General features: G+C 50.9%; 5 protein-coding genes across 5 annotated transcripts; all 5 read right to left on the bottom strand.

The window, feature by feature from the left end:
- Window positions 1-222: 222 nt before the first annotated feature.
- Aspvir_005463 (exosome nuclease subunit RRP6) lies at window positions 223-2,520 on the bottom strand (the record flags this gene model as incomplete). Its single annotated transcript, XM_043268678.1, has 1 exon — window positions 223-2,520. One exon carries the CDS (start codon window positions 2,518-2,520, stop codon window positions 223-225), a length of 2,298 nt encoding a protein of 765 aa, XP_043124613.1.
- Window positions 2,521-3,804: 1,284 nt separating this feature from the next.
- Aspvir_005462 (phosphatidylinositol N-acetylglucosaminyltransferase) lies at window positions 3,805-6,190 on the bottom strand (the record flags this gene model as incomplete). The annotated part of the gene is made up of 5 exons (XM_043268677.1): window positions 3,805-4,146; window positions 4,210-4,289; window positions 4,342-4,803; window positions 4,854-5,988; window positions 6,056-6,190. 5 exons carry the CDS (start codon window positions 6,188-6,190, stop codon window positions 3,805-3,807), a joined length of 2,154 nt encoding a protein of 717 aa, XP_043124612.1.
- Window positions 6,191-7,595: 1,405 nt separating this feature from the next.
- On the bottom strand, window positions 7,596-9,117 carry Aspvir_005461 (uncharacterized protein; the record flags this gene model as incomplete). The annotated part of the gene is made up of 3 exons (XM_043268676.1): window positions 7,596-8,518; window positions 8,572-8,953; window positions 9,022-9,117. The coding sequence occupies 3 exons, from the start codon at window positions 9,115-9,117 to the stop codon at window positions 7,596-7,598; spliced, it is 1,401 nt and encodes a 466-aa protein (XP_043124611.1).
- A 1,826-nt stretch (window positions 9,118-10,943) lies between these two features.
- On the bottom strand, window positions 10,944-13,820 carry Aspvir_005460 (mismatch repair ATPase MSH2; the record flags this gene model as incomplete). The annotated part of the gene is made up of 2 exons (XM_043268675.1): window positions 10,944-13,742; window positions 13,797-13,820. The coding sequence occupies 2 exons, from the start codon at window positions 13,818-13,820 to the stop codon at window positions 10,944-10,946; spliced, it is 2,823 nt and encodes a 940-aa protein (XP_043124610.1).
- A 409-nt stretch (window positions 13,821-14,229) lies between these two features.
- On the bottom strand, window positions 14,230-15,612 carry Aspvir_005459 (DNA replication factor Cdt1 C-terminal domain-containing protein; the record flags this gene model as incomplete). The annotated part of the gene is made up of 1 exon (XM_043268674.1): window positions 14,230-15,612. One exon carries the CDS (start codon window positions 15,610-15,612, stop codon window positions 14,230-14,232), a length of 1,383 nt encoding a protein of 460 aa, XP_043124609.1.
- Between the last annotated feature and the right edge of the window lie 669 nt (window positions 15,613-16,281).

The raw sequence follows: 16,281 nt of genomic DNA, 5'->3' as shown, positions 1-16,281 counted from the left end.
CAGCTCGGATAACTGATAAAGATATATATATGCACAGATCAAGGCAGGTTTCAGATAAATACAAGGCGACCTCTTATTCAAACACTATCGGGTATCGCTATGCACAGAACCAGAATAACCCATATCACGACCACCAAAGGATGCATCCGACGTCCATGTGTACTTGAGAATCAAAGATAACCATAGGAGGAGTACGAAGACGCAAACCACCCTGCAAACGCATCACCGGAATGTAAACGCCTTCCCTGCGATCTCTCTCTTGTGCTTACGGGCTCCTGCAGGCGCCTCCATTGCCTTTGCGTAGGGGGCGAATCGCTTAGAGACCCGGCTGGGTGCTGCCTGCGCAGGCTGAGCGTGTAATACCGACTCGGCAGCTTCATAGTTGAACGGTACATCATCTTGTGCATCACCTTCGGGCTGTGGTTGCGACTTGTTCTTCTTGTTCTTCTGGCGCTGCTTCTTGGACGGCTTCTCCAAGGCATCCGCCGATGATCCAGTCTCCAGGTTAATCTCGTCCAACTCAAGCGATGGTGCAGCCTCGGCTTCTTCGGCTGCTGCTGCTTTGCGTTTGCGCGGTCCACCGAGCTCCTTGACAGTGAATATCTTCTTGCTGTCTTCTTCTGGTGCTGGAGCAGGTGCTGCGGCAGGCTTCGGTACTGGTTTGGTATCGCCAAGCTTCTCGCGAGCTTCGGATACAGTCCGCGGCATGGGCGGCAGGGGAAGAGAAAGTCGAAGAGCCTCCGCAGAGGCGATTGCAGAATACTCCGGAGGCGTAAGCGGCTCCCGGACTTCCAGGACAGGTCCCCAGAACTGGGAAGACTCGTAGCGCGCTGCAGTAGGGTACTCAATTGCCTCGGTGGCGGGGAGCGATGGGAGACCCTTTTCTGCGGCTTGAGCTGCTGTCGTTTTCAATGGCCGCACGATGTCGCGCCATTCTGGTCCCGTAGCTCCTTCGATCTTCGCCTTCTTGATAATCTCCAGGAGATCCGCTGCTCGGTTCTTGGCAATCGGCGTCATGGGAGATAATGTCCGGTACAAAGTACCCTGGTCGAGAGGCATGACTTGGGCAATCTTGAAGAGAATGTGCTTTGGAAACACACACTGAACGCCCTCATCCTCTTCCCTTGCCACCTCGTCGCGCCACTGGTGCACTGCCTTGAAGACGGCGAACTGTTCCTTGCTCAGAACGGCAGGGTTGCGGTACAGATAGTCATACCATCCCCCTTGTCCTTGTCCCGTAGCAGCGTCGTAAACGGGGCGCTCGTAACGTTGTAAAGCTTCGTTCTTTGACTGTTCCAGTACATAATCAATGAGATTGTGGTCAGGCGTCGAGTTCTCCAACAGCTCGTTGCGTAAGTGGTCGTAAATGTAGAGGAGATAGTGAGTATCGGAGCGGGCATAGTCAAACATCCCTGACGGAAGAGGACGGATTCTCCAGTCGGCCATCTGATATCTCTTGTCGGCTTCGAAGTTGACAAACTTCTGGAGAAGGAACTTCAAGCTCCGCTTCGGGTAGTTCAAGGCACAGGCGGCGTGGTAGGTGTCGAACATGCCTACAACGTAGAGGCCAAGATCCCGCTGAAGCCAGATAATATCCATGGACGAGCCATGGAGGACTTTGAGAATTCCGGGATCCGCAAATACCTCATTGAGAATCTGAAGTTCTTCTCTCCAAGGTTTTAGCGTGTCAACAACCCAATCCTTGTCCCGAGTGCTAATCTGCATCAGAGAAACCAAGCCATGATACGAGTGCACATCGTGATGCTCTAAATCAATAGCAATCTCTTTTGACGACTTGAGCTCGCTCAACATCTCCTTCACTCCTTCCAGGGTGTCCACGAAAGTCGCAGCTGTTGATTCAAACGGCTGGTAATCAACGGGAGGAGAAACAGTATAGGTCGAATCCGGGTACTTGGCAGCGCGGATCTCCGTTTCGTACGGATTCCTATAACCTTGCGCAGGATCTGTCAACTTCAAGGAATCCTCCAATGGAACAATCGCGTGAGGTTTGATTCGAAGAAGAGGCTTGAAAGGAGAAACATCGGCGTTATCGGGAGGCCGCTGAAACAACAATTGCGGCTTGGGGATCTTCGACGGGCCAAAATCGTAAACGGAGGGGAACTTGGTGGAAGCCTTTTTGGCGGCCTTTGCTGCGCTCTGCTCCTGCTGCGACGGGCTCAATTTCTTGATGACTCCCGTAAATTCATCGAGACAGGCGTCTGCCCTCTCTAGCAGCGCATCGATAACGTCGACAACGCCGCGCCAGTTGTCTTCGACAGAATCTTCATCGTGCAGTTTAGGTGCGGGTAAATCCGTCCCGGCTGTGGCAGCCTTGAGAATCGTCGAGGTCAGCGACAAGATCCTATCACTTTGCTCATCCAAGGATCCCGAGACTTCGGCGCTCGAAGTCCGGTGGAAACTCAGATCCTCTGCAGAGAGCTGCCCAACGGTGCGCGTCATCTGCACCAGACTGGACGTTAACCGTTGCTGGAACGGTGGGAAATCCGCCGCAGACTCCATGATTGGCAGATTAAGTCTGAGTCCAAAGCCGAACTCAGCGAGACAAAAGATGAAGGGTCAAGAAATGCAAACTCGCAGGAACAAATAATAACCTGAAAAATTGAGGAAAGCTCGGAGGTGGAGAAATGCGCCCGCCGCAGGGAAAAAAGGAAAAAACACCGACCGCCTACCATGATCGGTCTAGCCGCGGTATCTCGGCGATCGTCTCCAGCTACAAGTTCTCGACTGCGAGTAGTATACTGGTTCCATAGACAATCCCATTGACAGCGAGACATTGAATGCGGTGAAAGAGAGGAGGTGTCTGGACATTCCAACCTCTTTGAAATACATAAATCGGTCCAGACACACTAAGCTAGCTCACCATGGCAGCTTCCATAGCTCCCGAATGCAATGACTTGAAAGAGTATATTTTCCCCAGCTACTGCCACTGGCAACCACAGACAAAGAGCTCGGACTGACGCCCCCTAGAAAGTATGATACTTGTTTTCTGAAATGGTACAGCGAAAGTACGCATCCATTCTCTCCTTCTAGCAATGTAAATAATGCCCGCTAACTACCGCAGAATACCTACGTGGCAAAACCTCATCAAATGAATGCGAAGAACTATTCTCAAAGTACAAATCTTGTCTACATGTATGTCAAAGCAAGACATCGTAAAATCTCTGCGATCTAGACTAACGCTTCCAACAGAAAGCGTTGAAAGAAAAAGGCATCGACACCATGGTCGAAGAGGCGAGAAAAAGTACTGCCTCGGAAAGTGATGCTGACTATCTCTGGAAATCATGAAGTGACGTCGGTCATCGGTCCCCTCCATCGGGGACACTCTCCTTCATCTCCGCTCCTGCAGGCAACATCTCCTGGATGCTTGCCCTCCATGACTATAGTCGGGCATTGCTACGACTAGTATTCGTTGGACGGTTTCCGCGCAAACCCCCGTTACCAGATCTACGGCAAATTCATGTGTGATGGCTTGAACATATACTCGAATCTGTTCTATCTGAGCTATATATATCCCCTGACTGGAAGTGGCCTGTCTTCGAGAACGACTGGATTCTCTTATGTATAATACTTTGACGACTTCCTCGCATGCTTGTCCCTTCATTCATTATGTACTCGTATCCGGAGGTTACGTGACGTTTCTGAGCGAAATGCTAGCCCAAGTCGTTGATCAGAAATGGTCCCAACGCATCGTGTGCAAGAACTGAGCAACCCGACCGTGCAATAGACTAGGCGTTAAATCTCTTGATTATATGCGTCATGACATATTATTCACATTATTAAGCATTAATACCGGTGACCCCGTCGTCTGACATCTCCTTGCGCATACCCCGATTGAACCCTAAGTAATCCATTGGCAGCCGTGACCCCTCCCATCGAAGAAGAGCCACTGCTACCACTGCTTGTCTTTCGGGGCTGGGTCAACAGAGACCACACCTCTGCCATACCTGCCCGATGCGCAGGGAGCATGCTGTACTGCATACTGTACAGATTACGGCGGTGGATGGGAGGCACGAAACGGCCAGTGAAGAGGCAGAATATCACGCGCGGAGAAAGATAGTGCTTCCGAAGGCGATGACCGAGTTGGAAGTACTGGTCAAACATGGCGCGGAGAGGGAGTGGAATCGACTATCTCAATCAGGACTTGCTCTGGCAGTAAACTCAATGGAACGATGAATTAGATGAACATACCTCGAGATGGATGAAAGGCATAGTGGAGTACGGATGAAGAGACTTGTCCTGCTCCTCGCATAGTTCGAAACGAATACCGCCTCATATTTAGTCAGTGACTGCTGATCAAGCAGATGAGCAAAACCAACGTACCTGGTAACCGTCGGGAATCCTTCACGCGCAGCATCAACGCAAACAGAGGGAAATGGTTGAGAAAAGCCAAACATGTGTCAAGGGCCGCTTTTAGCGAGATGATCAACATTCTCGCGGAGGCAAACGTTAGATAAAATACAATCACAGTCGGCAGAAGGAAGAAGAGAACTGTGAAAAGGATAGTGCCGAGCAGAAGCTGATCAAGATCGTAATCACACGAGTCTATTCGACGCCGAAGGACGTTGCGCTTCTTGCCGCGGAAGAGATGAAAGAGAGATATGATGATAGTAAGTTGCCAATTGAATATGCGGGCGGACGCAACGTAAAACGAGTAGATATGCACAGTTAGAATGGAGACGAGATCTGAAAAAAGGGCGATCGGCATGCTGGCTCCGGCGAAACTCGAGCATCCAACGACGTATATGACATGCGGGAGGTAAGGCTGTAGATTCGCAATGCAAGCTGCCCCATAATTAGCGAGAGAGAACAATAGGTCTGGGAGAAGAGAATACCGGCCCAGTTCTCAATGACCCAGAGAAACAGGTCACCCAAGAATGCAGCAAGCTCGTTATTAAGCTTCAGGCCGGCCGGCCAGTCCATCAACCACGATATAGTCCGCTGCAACCCTTCTACTGTCCAGCCAGAGAGGACACTGTTGATTTGGAAAGCCACCCAATTGGCGTTGTCGATGATGTATGATCCCAGCGCAATACCGATGATCACATCATTGGCAACGAGCCACAAGCTGTTGTAGAAACGGATGTAATCCGGATGACTCGTAGTAACACTCTCCCAGTCGTCTTTCCTCTGGCGGAGCTTAACGTACTGTATCGGCCAATAGCAAAATTGCTGGAGTCGAATGTCAACCTGCTGAGCCGTCGCAGAGATGTCCTTCAAGGCAGCTGCATCAGGACGAGCTCGCCACTCAAGTATCTGCAGAACAACCTCGGCAATCGTACGATGGAAGACGAGGCCGATGATGAAAATACGAGTGGCCACCGGCCAGATCCACTGCCAGAACCCATACGAGACCCCGAGGACAAAGAGGTCCCACAGAGTTGTTGCAGACTCGACCACGCGTTCACCCACACTCATACTTCGCTTAACTCGGATTCCAATCAGATGGCTATTCTTTTCCATCAATTTTCCCATTTCATAAGCACAATTGACCTGGTTGATGATGAGAGGTAGTGCTTGCTCCTTAGGCGACGGCATATGTTTGACGACTGTGTGTAATTTCAACTTCTCAACCAGCTTATCCCGCGCTGCTCTATCCCGCTCCTCTTCGGCATCGATGGTCGCAGGTACAACCTCTGGTTTATCAGCGATGGACACTTTATCCCCCAGAGCAAGGGAAATCGGATCCAGGGACATGTACTCCATCCTCGTGGGATGTGGACGATGGAACATGATAACCTGAACGGATATATTCGCCTCCGGCGGACAATATATCCGAGGGACTTTACAGGACGGATGCGTTGTCACATAGAGATGGGCCGGGTTAAATGCCGTTGGCGGGTCTTGTGGATTAGTTGATCCTAGAACATGCATTGTCGATCTGCCACAGAGCGTGAATATCCGCGCAATCGGATGAGGGCTGTTGCGAAAGAGGATTCCAGCACGTAGTGCATTGTCGACATTTCGAGGCTATCCCCACGAGTCAACCGTCAGCTCCTCAAGCCGACTTGCCGCTCGGGACAGAACGCTGACTTACCTCAACATCTTCCAACACTGTGAGGACGAACAAATCCAGTTCAGAGTTCCTCCATCCAACAATCACCCCCGGCGATGAGGACCGCGGGAGGTCGTATGGCCAGAATACCCGTAGCAATCCATCGCCCATGAGCATGTTGTCATCCTTCGATCCGGATCAGAAAGAGCCTCGGCGGCGTAGCTGTTCGCGAGCGGACACACCCAGATGCGGCGGGCGAGGGTGCTGCCATACAAAAGGAAGCATCAGCATACGATCACTCAACGGCAATTGACATCGGACAGGACCATTTACCAATTCAGCTTCCTTTATCGCAAGATGGTTGATCGGAAGGACCAAGAGGAAGAAGAAGACCGATAGCAACAAAAAGCCTTTGGCTGTTCGTGTCTGCGAACAAAGGTTATTAGCTCAATTGTCCTCGCATTTGTGGTCCTGTGTCCGCAGCCATCAATTCCAAGTAGGAGCGGTTGCGCGAACCGAGACGCACTCACCACGACACCGTGATCCCACGCAAAAATGGCCAGTTCGTATAACCGCGTAACAAGATCCCACCTTGCGGTGATATAGCCCGCTACGAAGATACCGAGAGTGAGGATTGAAAAGGGGTGCATGAATCCAGAGTTGTTTAGCGTTTCCGCCTTTGAGATTTAGTCTGCGCGCATCGCTGAGGGGAGATTGAGAACTGGTGATCGGAGTAAATTATAGTAGCGGAGGAGAAAGAGCGTCAAGCCAATCCTTCGCGACAAGATAACAGACTGTCTTGTTGTTGCGGTTGCTTGTGTAGAGTACCACATCTGGCCGAGATACGGAGTACCTAGGAGCCGAGAGCGGTTGGTTGTCTCCTCCATACTCCGTACCGACCAGAATAGGTATAGCTGCAACTCATCGACTAGGTACCATTGAGTCTTGCCGTCTTCTGTACAATCAAAGTCAAAATTTCCAACAACAGTCAGTGCGGCCGAGTGGGAGGCGATAGACTAGAACCTCGAACACGTTAAAAAGGAGTCTAAATTATCTATTGGTTCGCCCGCTCACTCTTTTTCCTTGATATTTTTCGTCGTTCGAGCAATGACGCCTATTTAGAGGGTCCGTGAATAAAAAGAGTGTATTTTCCAGGGCGGACTTAATCAGAATCAAAACCTAGACTTCCAGCATTCGAGCTGTTTCTGCTCCCTGCATGGACATGCTATGACCAAGTATGATGCCAGTTGGGATGGATGTTGGCGCGTCCCGAGTAACGGTGTAATATATGTGAAATGAAAACGGGGATTCGATGCACCATCGACAATGAGACCACATGCGCAATATGAGATACCTCTTGTAATGCAGAAGATGGACGCCCAGACAAGTCGTTGTACTCATGACTTTGGGGGGAGGGGACACAACAATGCATATTGCTCAGTAGGCAAATCTATCATTAAAAAAATCTACTCTGTCCTCCGTACAAGCGTCTCCTTCCCGCCCATTCAGCCGTTACTGCTTTACGAGGGTGAGTTGGGTGAGTCAAGAAAAAAAAAAAAAAAAAAAAGGCGAGTTCAATCAATCAATCATCAAATGGCCATGATTCTTGCCATGCGATTCTTTCTTCTTCAGAACTTGCGAGCTGATCAATCAGCTCCGTCTTTGCTTGTTGAAGAAGCCTTTTTGCGTCATCATATTGCTCTGGCCGTACAACACCTTTGTCAGGCCAAAGTTCACCTAACGACTCTCTCAAGCTCCGCATTAATTCCATTGCCCTAATTGCACCAGACGCATCTTCGTTAATTGAATCAGCTTCATCCACAGAAAACTGCAAAGGAAACGGGGGGTTGCCAGAGGCTTGCACGCCTGGAAGACTCGACCATTCCTCTTCGAGTTCGAGACATCGAGATTGGTATAACGCCTCCCCGTCTATAAGGAGGTTTTGAGCAAATAACATCATGTCAAAACTTGTTGTCTCCCGAAATTCCATGGCTCTGAACAGTGTTATGTTATTGTTGTAAGTGAGCTTTCGATATAAAGCTGAGAGTGACATTTTCAGATACAGACTCTGGGCCCTTGCTTGCTCGGCAGGGTCAAGTTCATTGAAATTCTCCGGAAACGCTGGTGCATCAAGACCTGTCGATGGAGGGCCATCGTAATCAAGGAAATAAGGCTGGCGCGCGTGATCAAAAAGCGGTAACAGTTCGCTTGACTGCCAGTCTATGATACCTAGCACCTCCGATGGCCTTTCTGGGTGGACAAAGATATTCTCAGCGTGAAGGTCAGGGTGCCATAAAAAAGCGGACGAAATTGATTTATCTGTGGGTAGAAGAAATTTCACCAGGCGAAGATAATTTTTAAGAGCGGCTATCTTTTTAGGCCGAGAGGGACGATATGTACCGGGGCCATGTAACGACAGGGGTGACCGAGGTAGTTGAGCCATGTTCTGTACACAGGCAATTTCGCGAAGGCCAACGGCCGACTTGTACTGTTCCACATCATCCCCTAGATGATCATGTGAGCAGATATTTCTGATAGGACAGACTAGAGAGCCTTACAAGGGCCTCGATCAAAGTCCAATGCTATCCTACCGTCATCGAGAGATTCCCGGCCTGTCGACGGACCAACAGCGAACCGATGATTTCTGGCTACAGACCCATCCTCTTTCACAAGGACGCATCCGTCGGAATCATCCAAATCGGATGCATAATATAGACTGCCATATTTGGTGAATGACGTCGACGTCCAGGCTTTTTGATATCCTGAAATTGCTTTCACGAGTTCAAATCTGTCCTTGATACTCATTTTCGGCCATGCTTTATCAAGCTGGACGCCGGGAACCTTTTCCATTATAATGTATTCGGCGCCAACTGGGTTTTCCTTTGCTTTGGAGCTCCAAGCTAGCACTTTAGGTACCGGGGTGCGTAGCTCATTTCTAGCCTAGGAATGGAGCATTAGGATAAAGGAGGAGTGATGACGGACAAGGCAAGTTATCGAATTCTGCTTACAAAGTCCATTGTTGCCACTTCGCTGGCAGTGGTGTAGTGTGCCCGTCCCGCATTTGGGTTTGGCACTTTACCTACAACTTGTGCACCGTCCTGCATTGTGAAAAGAAAGGTCTTATTAAACATCCCGTCAGGACACTTTTCAATCCGGGCACATTGTGTATATGTGCGGCCAATTGATTCAGCAGCACACTTTGCTAGCTCATTCATATTGAATCTAGTGTGCCGTATCGCAATTTCGTGAGCTTCATTTGACAAAAAGCGGCCTCTTGTATAGCGAAACCAGTCGTCGTTTGCGTTCCAATCTGTGTGGGATGACTGGCTGAGATCAGCCGTCGATTGACTGGCTAGATATGATGACCGCATCCTTCCTTGCTTCTTAAGCAGAGAAACAACCTTGCGCATCATTTTAAGATAAAAGTTTGCACATGTAGAGGTGACAAACTGGAATAAATGATACACAATCCTTTGCAGATTATAAGGAGGAGAGCGCAAGGATGCGACTTGTCAGCGAATCATGTGATAGTTAAGTTAATCAGCGACCCAGTTCTTCAGGGCTCCAAGGGACTCTCGTTTTGCGCGGCTCATTTTCGCAACTAAAGAGTCAGCATATGACTTTCAAGTGTACACACCAAGTGCTCACCTGGCAAGGAACGTATAAACAAACTGGCGGAGAAAGAACCAAATCTCAAGGAAGGAACAATATTTCTTCAAACAGCTTTACCGCAAAATGGGAGTGCGCAAGCTGTCGAGGTGGTGAAAGTGCATCAAAAAAGTCAGGATACTCCCCTCAAGCCGTCAGCTTAAGTAGTTGAGCATCGAAGGTGTTGGCGCTTCTAGCCAGAAGCTGGTTCGCCCGGCCTAAGCCATTCGGCCATTGAAGCCCTCCAACTATAGAAATCATTCGGCCAATCCTCACACATGCAGCTTCAGCACCCAGGCAGAATCATGCTGGATGAGCGCCTGAGTGTCAAACTTTTCCATTAGGCGACACAAGTTTCAGGGAATTCGTATCTGTATGGTTCTTCAAGTCACTAGTCAGTGGACTCTCCAAAAAGAATCCAGAGATCTGGAGAATAGAGGCGCCAACCTGGGACCTGACCGTCATGTCATATATTTAGTCGGATGGGCGGGTCGTTGTCGGCCACAAGTTAGGCGCCGGTCCTTACTAAGTTCTCTTAGATACAACTAGGGAATCTCAAAATGGCAACTACATCGTAACGTCCATTAGCTGGAACTAAGACCTAAGCCGCACGTTAGCTCGTTCATTTTGACAATATACTTAAGCGCCAACGAAATGTCACCCAAGAGATATCCCATTTTTGGTGAGGTCGAGGTCAACAGGGCTGAAACTACCACCCACTTATATCCCCATGCTCTGGGCTTAGGTCCTCCAGTCGATTGGCCAAAGTAGGAAGGCCTCCAGTGGCAAAAGCAGGATTGGAGATCGTTTAGCCGATTTGGATGACCCTGCGCGTTGTCCACTAGGACCATGGAACACTGCTCTCGCGAGGCAGAACCGGCTTACTATTTAAGATTGGTTGGAATATAGGACGCTGGTGCCCTTAGTGAAGTTAGCATTGCTCCTAGGAAAGCACAGCGCTATCCTCTGTGCGGATATTTAATGATAAAACAGTCAAAGTGCAAGTGATAAAACAGGTGAGCAACTCACCTTTAATGAGTGAATTATCTTTATAAATAAAGGACGTTGATATAGCGCTGATTGAGCCACATGGCCCATACCAGTACATACTCCGCAGCGATAGTCGCGCGGCCTGAGGGCTGCACTGATGCCACATCTCAAAGACCCGTAAGAACAGAATTATATCATTGTAAACCGGTACATCAAGTCATTTGACCCTTGTATACACGCCCAACGCCTTACGCTATACCCGAGACATAGAAAGTAGCTATATCAAAGACCATCACAAAGCCTTGATGCCCTGGAAGACCTTGTTTGCCCGGAGTTTCTCATCGGCATTGACCAGATCGCGCATGATCTTCCTCTTTTCCTCGACCGTCAACTTCCTGTCGGACGACTCAATCTCCGCCTTCCACTTAAACAACATTCCCTTGAGAATGGCGCTGCCCTCCTCCACCTCTTCCTGAGAATACCCGTCCATAGACACGCTAGCCTGCTGCCCCTGGGCCTCTGCAGACGTAAAATCCTCGAGTTCTTCGGCTTTCTGCCGGGCCATATTGACCACCTTCTCCGGGAACCGAACCAGCTCCGCAACGTGGATACCGAAGGACTGGTCGCAGATACCGGGCTCGACGCGGTAAAGCAGAGTCACCTGCTCCTTCTTGGGCTTTTGTTCTCCAGTGTTGTCGTTAGGGCCGTCTCCGATGAAGGCCACCACGTGCAGGTTTTTGACGGATTTGGGGTATCGGTCCGCGAGGGCTGTGAGCTCGTGGAAATGAGTTGCGAAGAGCCCGAAGCAGCGGAGCTCGGTGACAATGTGCTCGGAGATGGCCCAGGCCAAGCCAAAGCCGTCGTATGTGCTGGTGCCGCGGCCCAGCTCATCGATGATGATGAGGGACTCTGAAGTCGCGGACTTGAGGATATTGGACGTCTCAAGCATCTCGGCCATGAAAGTCGAGACACCCTTGAGCTGCGAATCGCTTGCGCCGACACGGGCGAGGATACAGTCGAATATCGTCAACTCCGCCTCGGAACAGGGCACGAAGCAGCCTGTCTGGGCCATGAGCGCAATAACGCCGATTTGACGGATGTAGGTCGATTTACCGCCCATGTTTGGACCGGTGATGATAAGGAAGGAGGACTCGTCGCGGACCAGGGATACGTCGTTGGTGATGAAGGAAATGTCGTCCTGCATTTCCATGCAGGGATGCCGCGCCTCCTTGAGGATCGTATTTCCCGTGCCGCGCGGGTGCATCTTAGGGCGGACATATGCGGTTGGAGCATGCACAGCAGCATGGGCGAAGCTCACGATGACATCGAGATGTGCGAGGACACTGGCAAGCTGTTCCAGCACGGGACAGTAGGATGCAGCCACGTTCACCACCTCATTCACCAACCCTGTCTGGGTCCGGTTGTAATTGGACGAGAGCTGATCATGCTCCCGGCGCAGAGCTTGCATTGTGGATGTGGTAAAGTACACTCCATTCTTCTGGGTCGAGCATTCCTGGTACTCTCTCTTGTTTCTGATACAGCCCGCCTCGTTTCGGGTCAGACGGAAGCACCAGCCATGCACGCGGTGGTTTTCCAAGAACAGCTTCTTGTCTACCTCCTGATCCAGATCCTTCGCCACGCGGCGATGCTCCACGTCCATGTCATGCCGCAGCTTATCCAATTTCTTCCGAATGATGCGCAGACTGTCATCGAACTCTGGCTTGATGATGAACTCGTGGTTCTCCAGCGCAGCCAGGTCGACCGTAGTCTCCACCATTTCCTCCAACTTGGCGAGGCTGTCCGAGTGGCTGCGCAGCTTGCTGGTGTACTCCGTCTCCAGGGGAGTCTGATATTGCTCGTCCATGACATTCTCGAGCGAGCTGACAAAGCCCGGCAGACGAATCGCAACCTGATATACTCGCACCACATCTTCCAAGTTGGCGTGCTTCCGCTGGAACCGCTTCGCGAGCCTATACAGATCCGGAATGGAGCGGAGATGCTCCTCCTGCAGCGTCTGTCTCAACTCCGTATTCTCGACGAACGCCTCAACGAGCTGCTGTCTCTTCTCAATTTCAGCGAGATCCATGAGCGGCTGCTTCAGCCATTGCGCCAGCAGGCGACTGCCGACAGGCGTCTTGCAATGATTCAATAAACCGAACAAGCTCATGGTCCTCGATCCGTCCCGCGGACCAGGCATGAGATTTAACGCCCGGAGGGCAGAGGCATCCAGCTTCATAAACTGCGACAAATCATGCTGGTAGAGCTGATACTGTCCGAAATTGCTCGGGTCGGACATGACACCTAGATACTTGATCAAAGCCGACGCAGAGCCCATAGCGAGCTTCAGCTCGGTCTGCGGCAACGTGGCCGCCGAGCGCTCGACCCTGAGCAGTCGAGTGAGATCCTGCTCGATATCCTTCACCCCAAAGTCCGCCACCGGTCTCTCAGAGATAGCAATCCCACAGTTGTCAGCGATAGCCCGAATCTTGCCCAGCTCCACATCCTTCCGGTTTGCGTCCATCTGCACCAGACACTCCTTGACACCAAGCTGGATAATCAACGACTCAAAGTTCGAATAGACATCGTTGTCCAGGAACTCGCTCACACCCAGTTCCCGCACACTCGCATCCGCGAAGCAGACTCCGACACCACGCGCCTCAGACGCCTTGGCCGAAATCTTCACGGCCAGAATCACCGGCGACGATTCCATGGCGAGTCCGCCCACGCTGCCCAGCTCCTCTTCCACGTCCTGCAGGTTTCCCGGACTGGCTTGTTTCATCAACTTCCACTGGCCTCTGCCTGCTCCAACCGAGCCCCAGATTTCAACCCGTTTGTTGAGCTTGAAGAGTGCTTCCCGCAGGAAATTCCGGAACACGGTCACGCTCATGGTCACGGAGGGCAGGCCGCCCGTCTCACTGCGACCCAGGTTGCGGAGAACGGAGGTCGTTTTGTAGACCGTCCGAGCGATATATTCGGCCTCGGCGCCATGTGCGGAGTACCAGTCGCCGCGGTCGAAGACTCGGATTGTTTCATCGTTGCCCTCGGAAGAGAGGGAACGGTAGAAGCGTATGAAGCCGACTTCATCGTCGACCTGGAAGTGGTTAGCCGGGTAAAAGAATGATTTAACAGCGTCGAGGGTGACTACCTTGAGATCAGGTCGAGACGACATTGTGCTAGCGTTGTCCAATACAATGAAAGGACAGTCGGGAAGCTAGCTTTCTTGTCAATTTAAAGCGTCTGTGTTCTGTTGACGACTGATAAAAGTAGAGCTGCGGCAGACGCGACTTGTGGCAACGCGGTCATGTGAGCGCGCGTCTCGCGTTGAAGTGGTTTTGGGCCAATCAAATACAACAGATGCTACAAAGCATATTTAACAGTTGTGCTCTGAATTGTATTCCATTATTATAGAGACCTTGAGGGATGTGTATGCAGGTAACAGATGCAGCGCTAATGTACATGATGCTTGCTCAATAATGCAAAGTAATGCTGGACATGTAGGTATGACTCCAATGGTATCGAACAATGACACAAAACATCCAAAACGAAAGAAATCAGAAGGTCATATGAAGAATCATCATCTAATCCAATTCAAGCTTGCAGATCTTGGCACTGATTTCCTTGGGGTGTACACTGGCACAAGACTTTAGCACCACCGACTTAATTTGATTCACGGCAATGACTTCAATCCATTGTCCAGCAATGTCCGGTCGAGCCAAAAGTTTCACACAAATTTCCACCTCCCTTGATGATATTGGGTTCCGTAGAGAGTCCTGAACATTCTGCACAATCATCTCCAACTGGAACGGTTTCTTCTGGGCAGCCAAAACAGCTTTCGGCCCGCTGCCCACATACCCAACGGGCCTAAGCAAGGCCAGGACGGCGACGACTTCCTCTGCGCGTTCAGCAGCCGCGCGCCGAAGCAGCGTCTCCTTCGACGGTGGCGGCGGCAACTTCGACTGAAGGAGTTCCTTGCTCTTAATCCGCTCCAGAAGCCCCTTCCGGCGCGTGGTCGTCGCATCCAGCGGCTTGGCCGGGACCTCAGGCTGCGAGTCCGCTCGCAGCTTCTCTGTCTTCAGCTTGATCACTCCACCCTTCAAATCCTGCAGCCGCTGCTGGCCCTTTCGAAACGCCGTGAAGGGAGTCAGAGAATCGTGAACGGGGGAAACGCCCAGCGTCTCGAAGAAATCCACCCGGCTCTCGTCACCATCAGCCGCATCCACAGCCTTCTCCCATAGCAGGTCCACAACCTGCTCGAATCGCTCTTGTAATTCGTTTTCGTCGAACCGGTCCACCCGTTCCCCATTCCGAGCCACCCGCTCCAAACACACCTTTCCAAGCCCGTAATTCGCAAGCCGGTACTTCGGACCATTGCCCTCTTCTCCCTGCTCCCAAGCCCATATCAACCGCTGTAGATCCTTAACCACAACCTTTCGCTTCCTCCACACCCGCTCGACGGCATGAAGAAATTCCCGCAGATCCGCCGCGGTCGTTGCCCCGTTATGCGCAGAGTGAATCGCCAGCGCCTTCAGAAAAGCCGAATGCAAGCCCAAGAAGTCCTCCACACAAGCCGGTCGCTCCACGACAATCGGACTGCTGGAGCGTTTGGCTCTGGCACCGCCACACTTAGAAGGGGAGGAGGGCGGCGCAGGCGGTGCCTCAGGTTTCGAACAAGCATAGTGACCGCTCCGGGGCGTCGAGACCGACAATTGACTGAAGCGGAGGGTTTTGGAAGGCGTGGCAGCTTCTTCCGGGATTGTGGTTTGGCGGGGCTCTCCTGCGCCGGAGTCGACGTTTTCGAGCTCATTGAGTTTCCTCTTCTTGGAAGGCGAGACGGGGAGCTGTGCAGTTGCTGCTTGCTTGGTGTCTTGCAGCTTTGAGCCTGGTTTAGTCGCTCTTGCGAAGCTGTGAATGCCGACCTGCCCTCGGGGAAGGCGGGTCTGTCTCGAGGAGGTGCGCGGCATCGCGGTTTCCCTTGTGCTAACGGTGGAATTAAAAGATATGATAGTAAGGTAGGAGCATATGTAAATGTTAGGAAGGTAAGGTAGGTATGCAAAATAGTAAACTACCAGTGGGGTGTTTCCAATTGAATATAGGTAGCTCTGTGTATGGGTCGAAGGGGACTGAAGGTTAGGCTACCTTAGTTTTCTTAGCGGAGCGCGGACGCGTCAAGGCGCGTGTTAGCGTGACAGTGCTAAATCCGGTTATATTACTCGGTAGATAACTGGGGATAATTCTGTCATGCTTATTTTCATTCAAGATTGTCTGTTGATACTCAAGACAAGATATATGTAGTTTTTCGAAGACAAATTCGTTTCCAGTTCCAAGTCACAGCATGGATACAATGGCATCCACTTGATCACTACAGTAATACCTACATGGAATGCCACATTCCACGCGAGTATGCAGATCACCAATCTTATCCAAGCCTATCTATCTCATTGAACAAGCCCATTCTTGGTCTAATCGGAGATGCAAGTTATCATAAAGTTCATTATCGAAAGTTTGCTGCTGCAACCGACGAAGTGATTATCCATCAAAGTACGAGAGTACGGAGAGTACACCATTCCCATCTCCCAAATCGTAACGTCATCCCAGGTCTGAACGAAACCCATTCGAAATCCCACTTGAAT

This window comes from Aspergillus viridinutans (genome assembly GCF_018404265.1).
Source record: "Aspergillus viridinutans IFM 47045 DNA, scaffold_3, whole genome shotgun sequence".
In the NCBI taxonomy this organism is placed as follows: domain Eukaryota; kingdom Fungi; phylum Ascomycota; class Eurotiomycetes; order Eurotiales; family Aspergillaceae; genus Aspergillus; species Aspergillus viridinutans.
The sequence above is the reverse complement of the archived record's forward strand: the minus strand, read 5'-3'. Positions and strand labels throughout refer to the sequence as shown.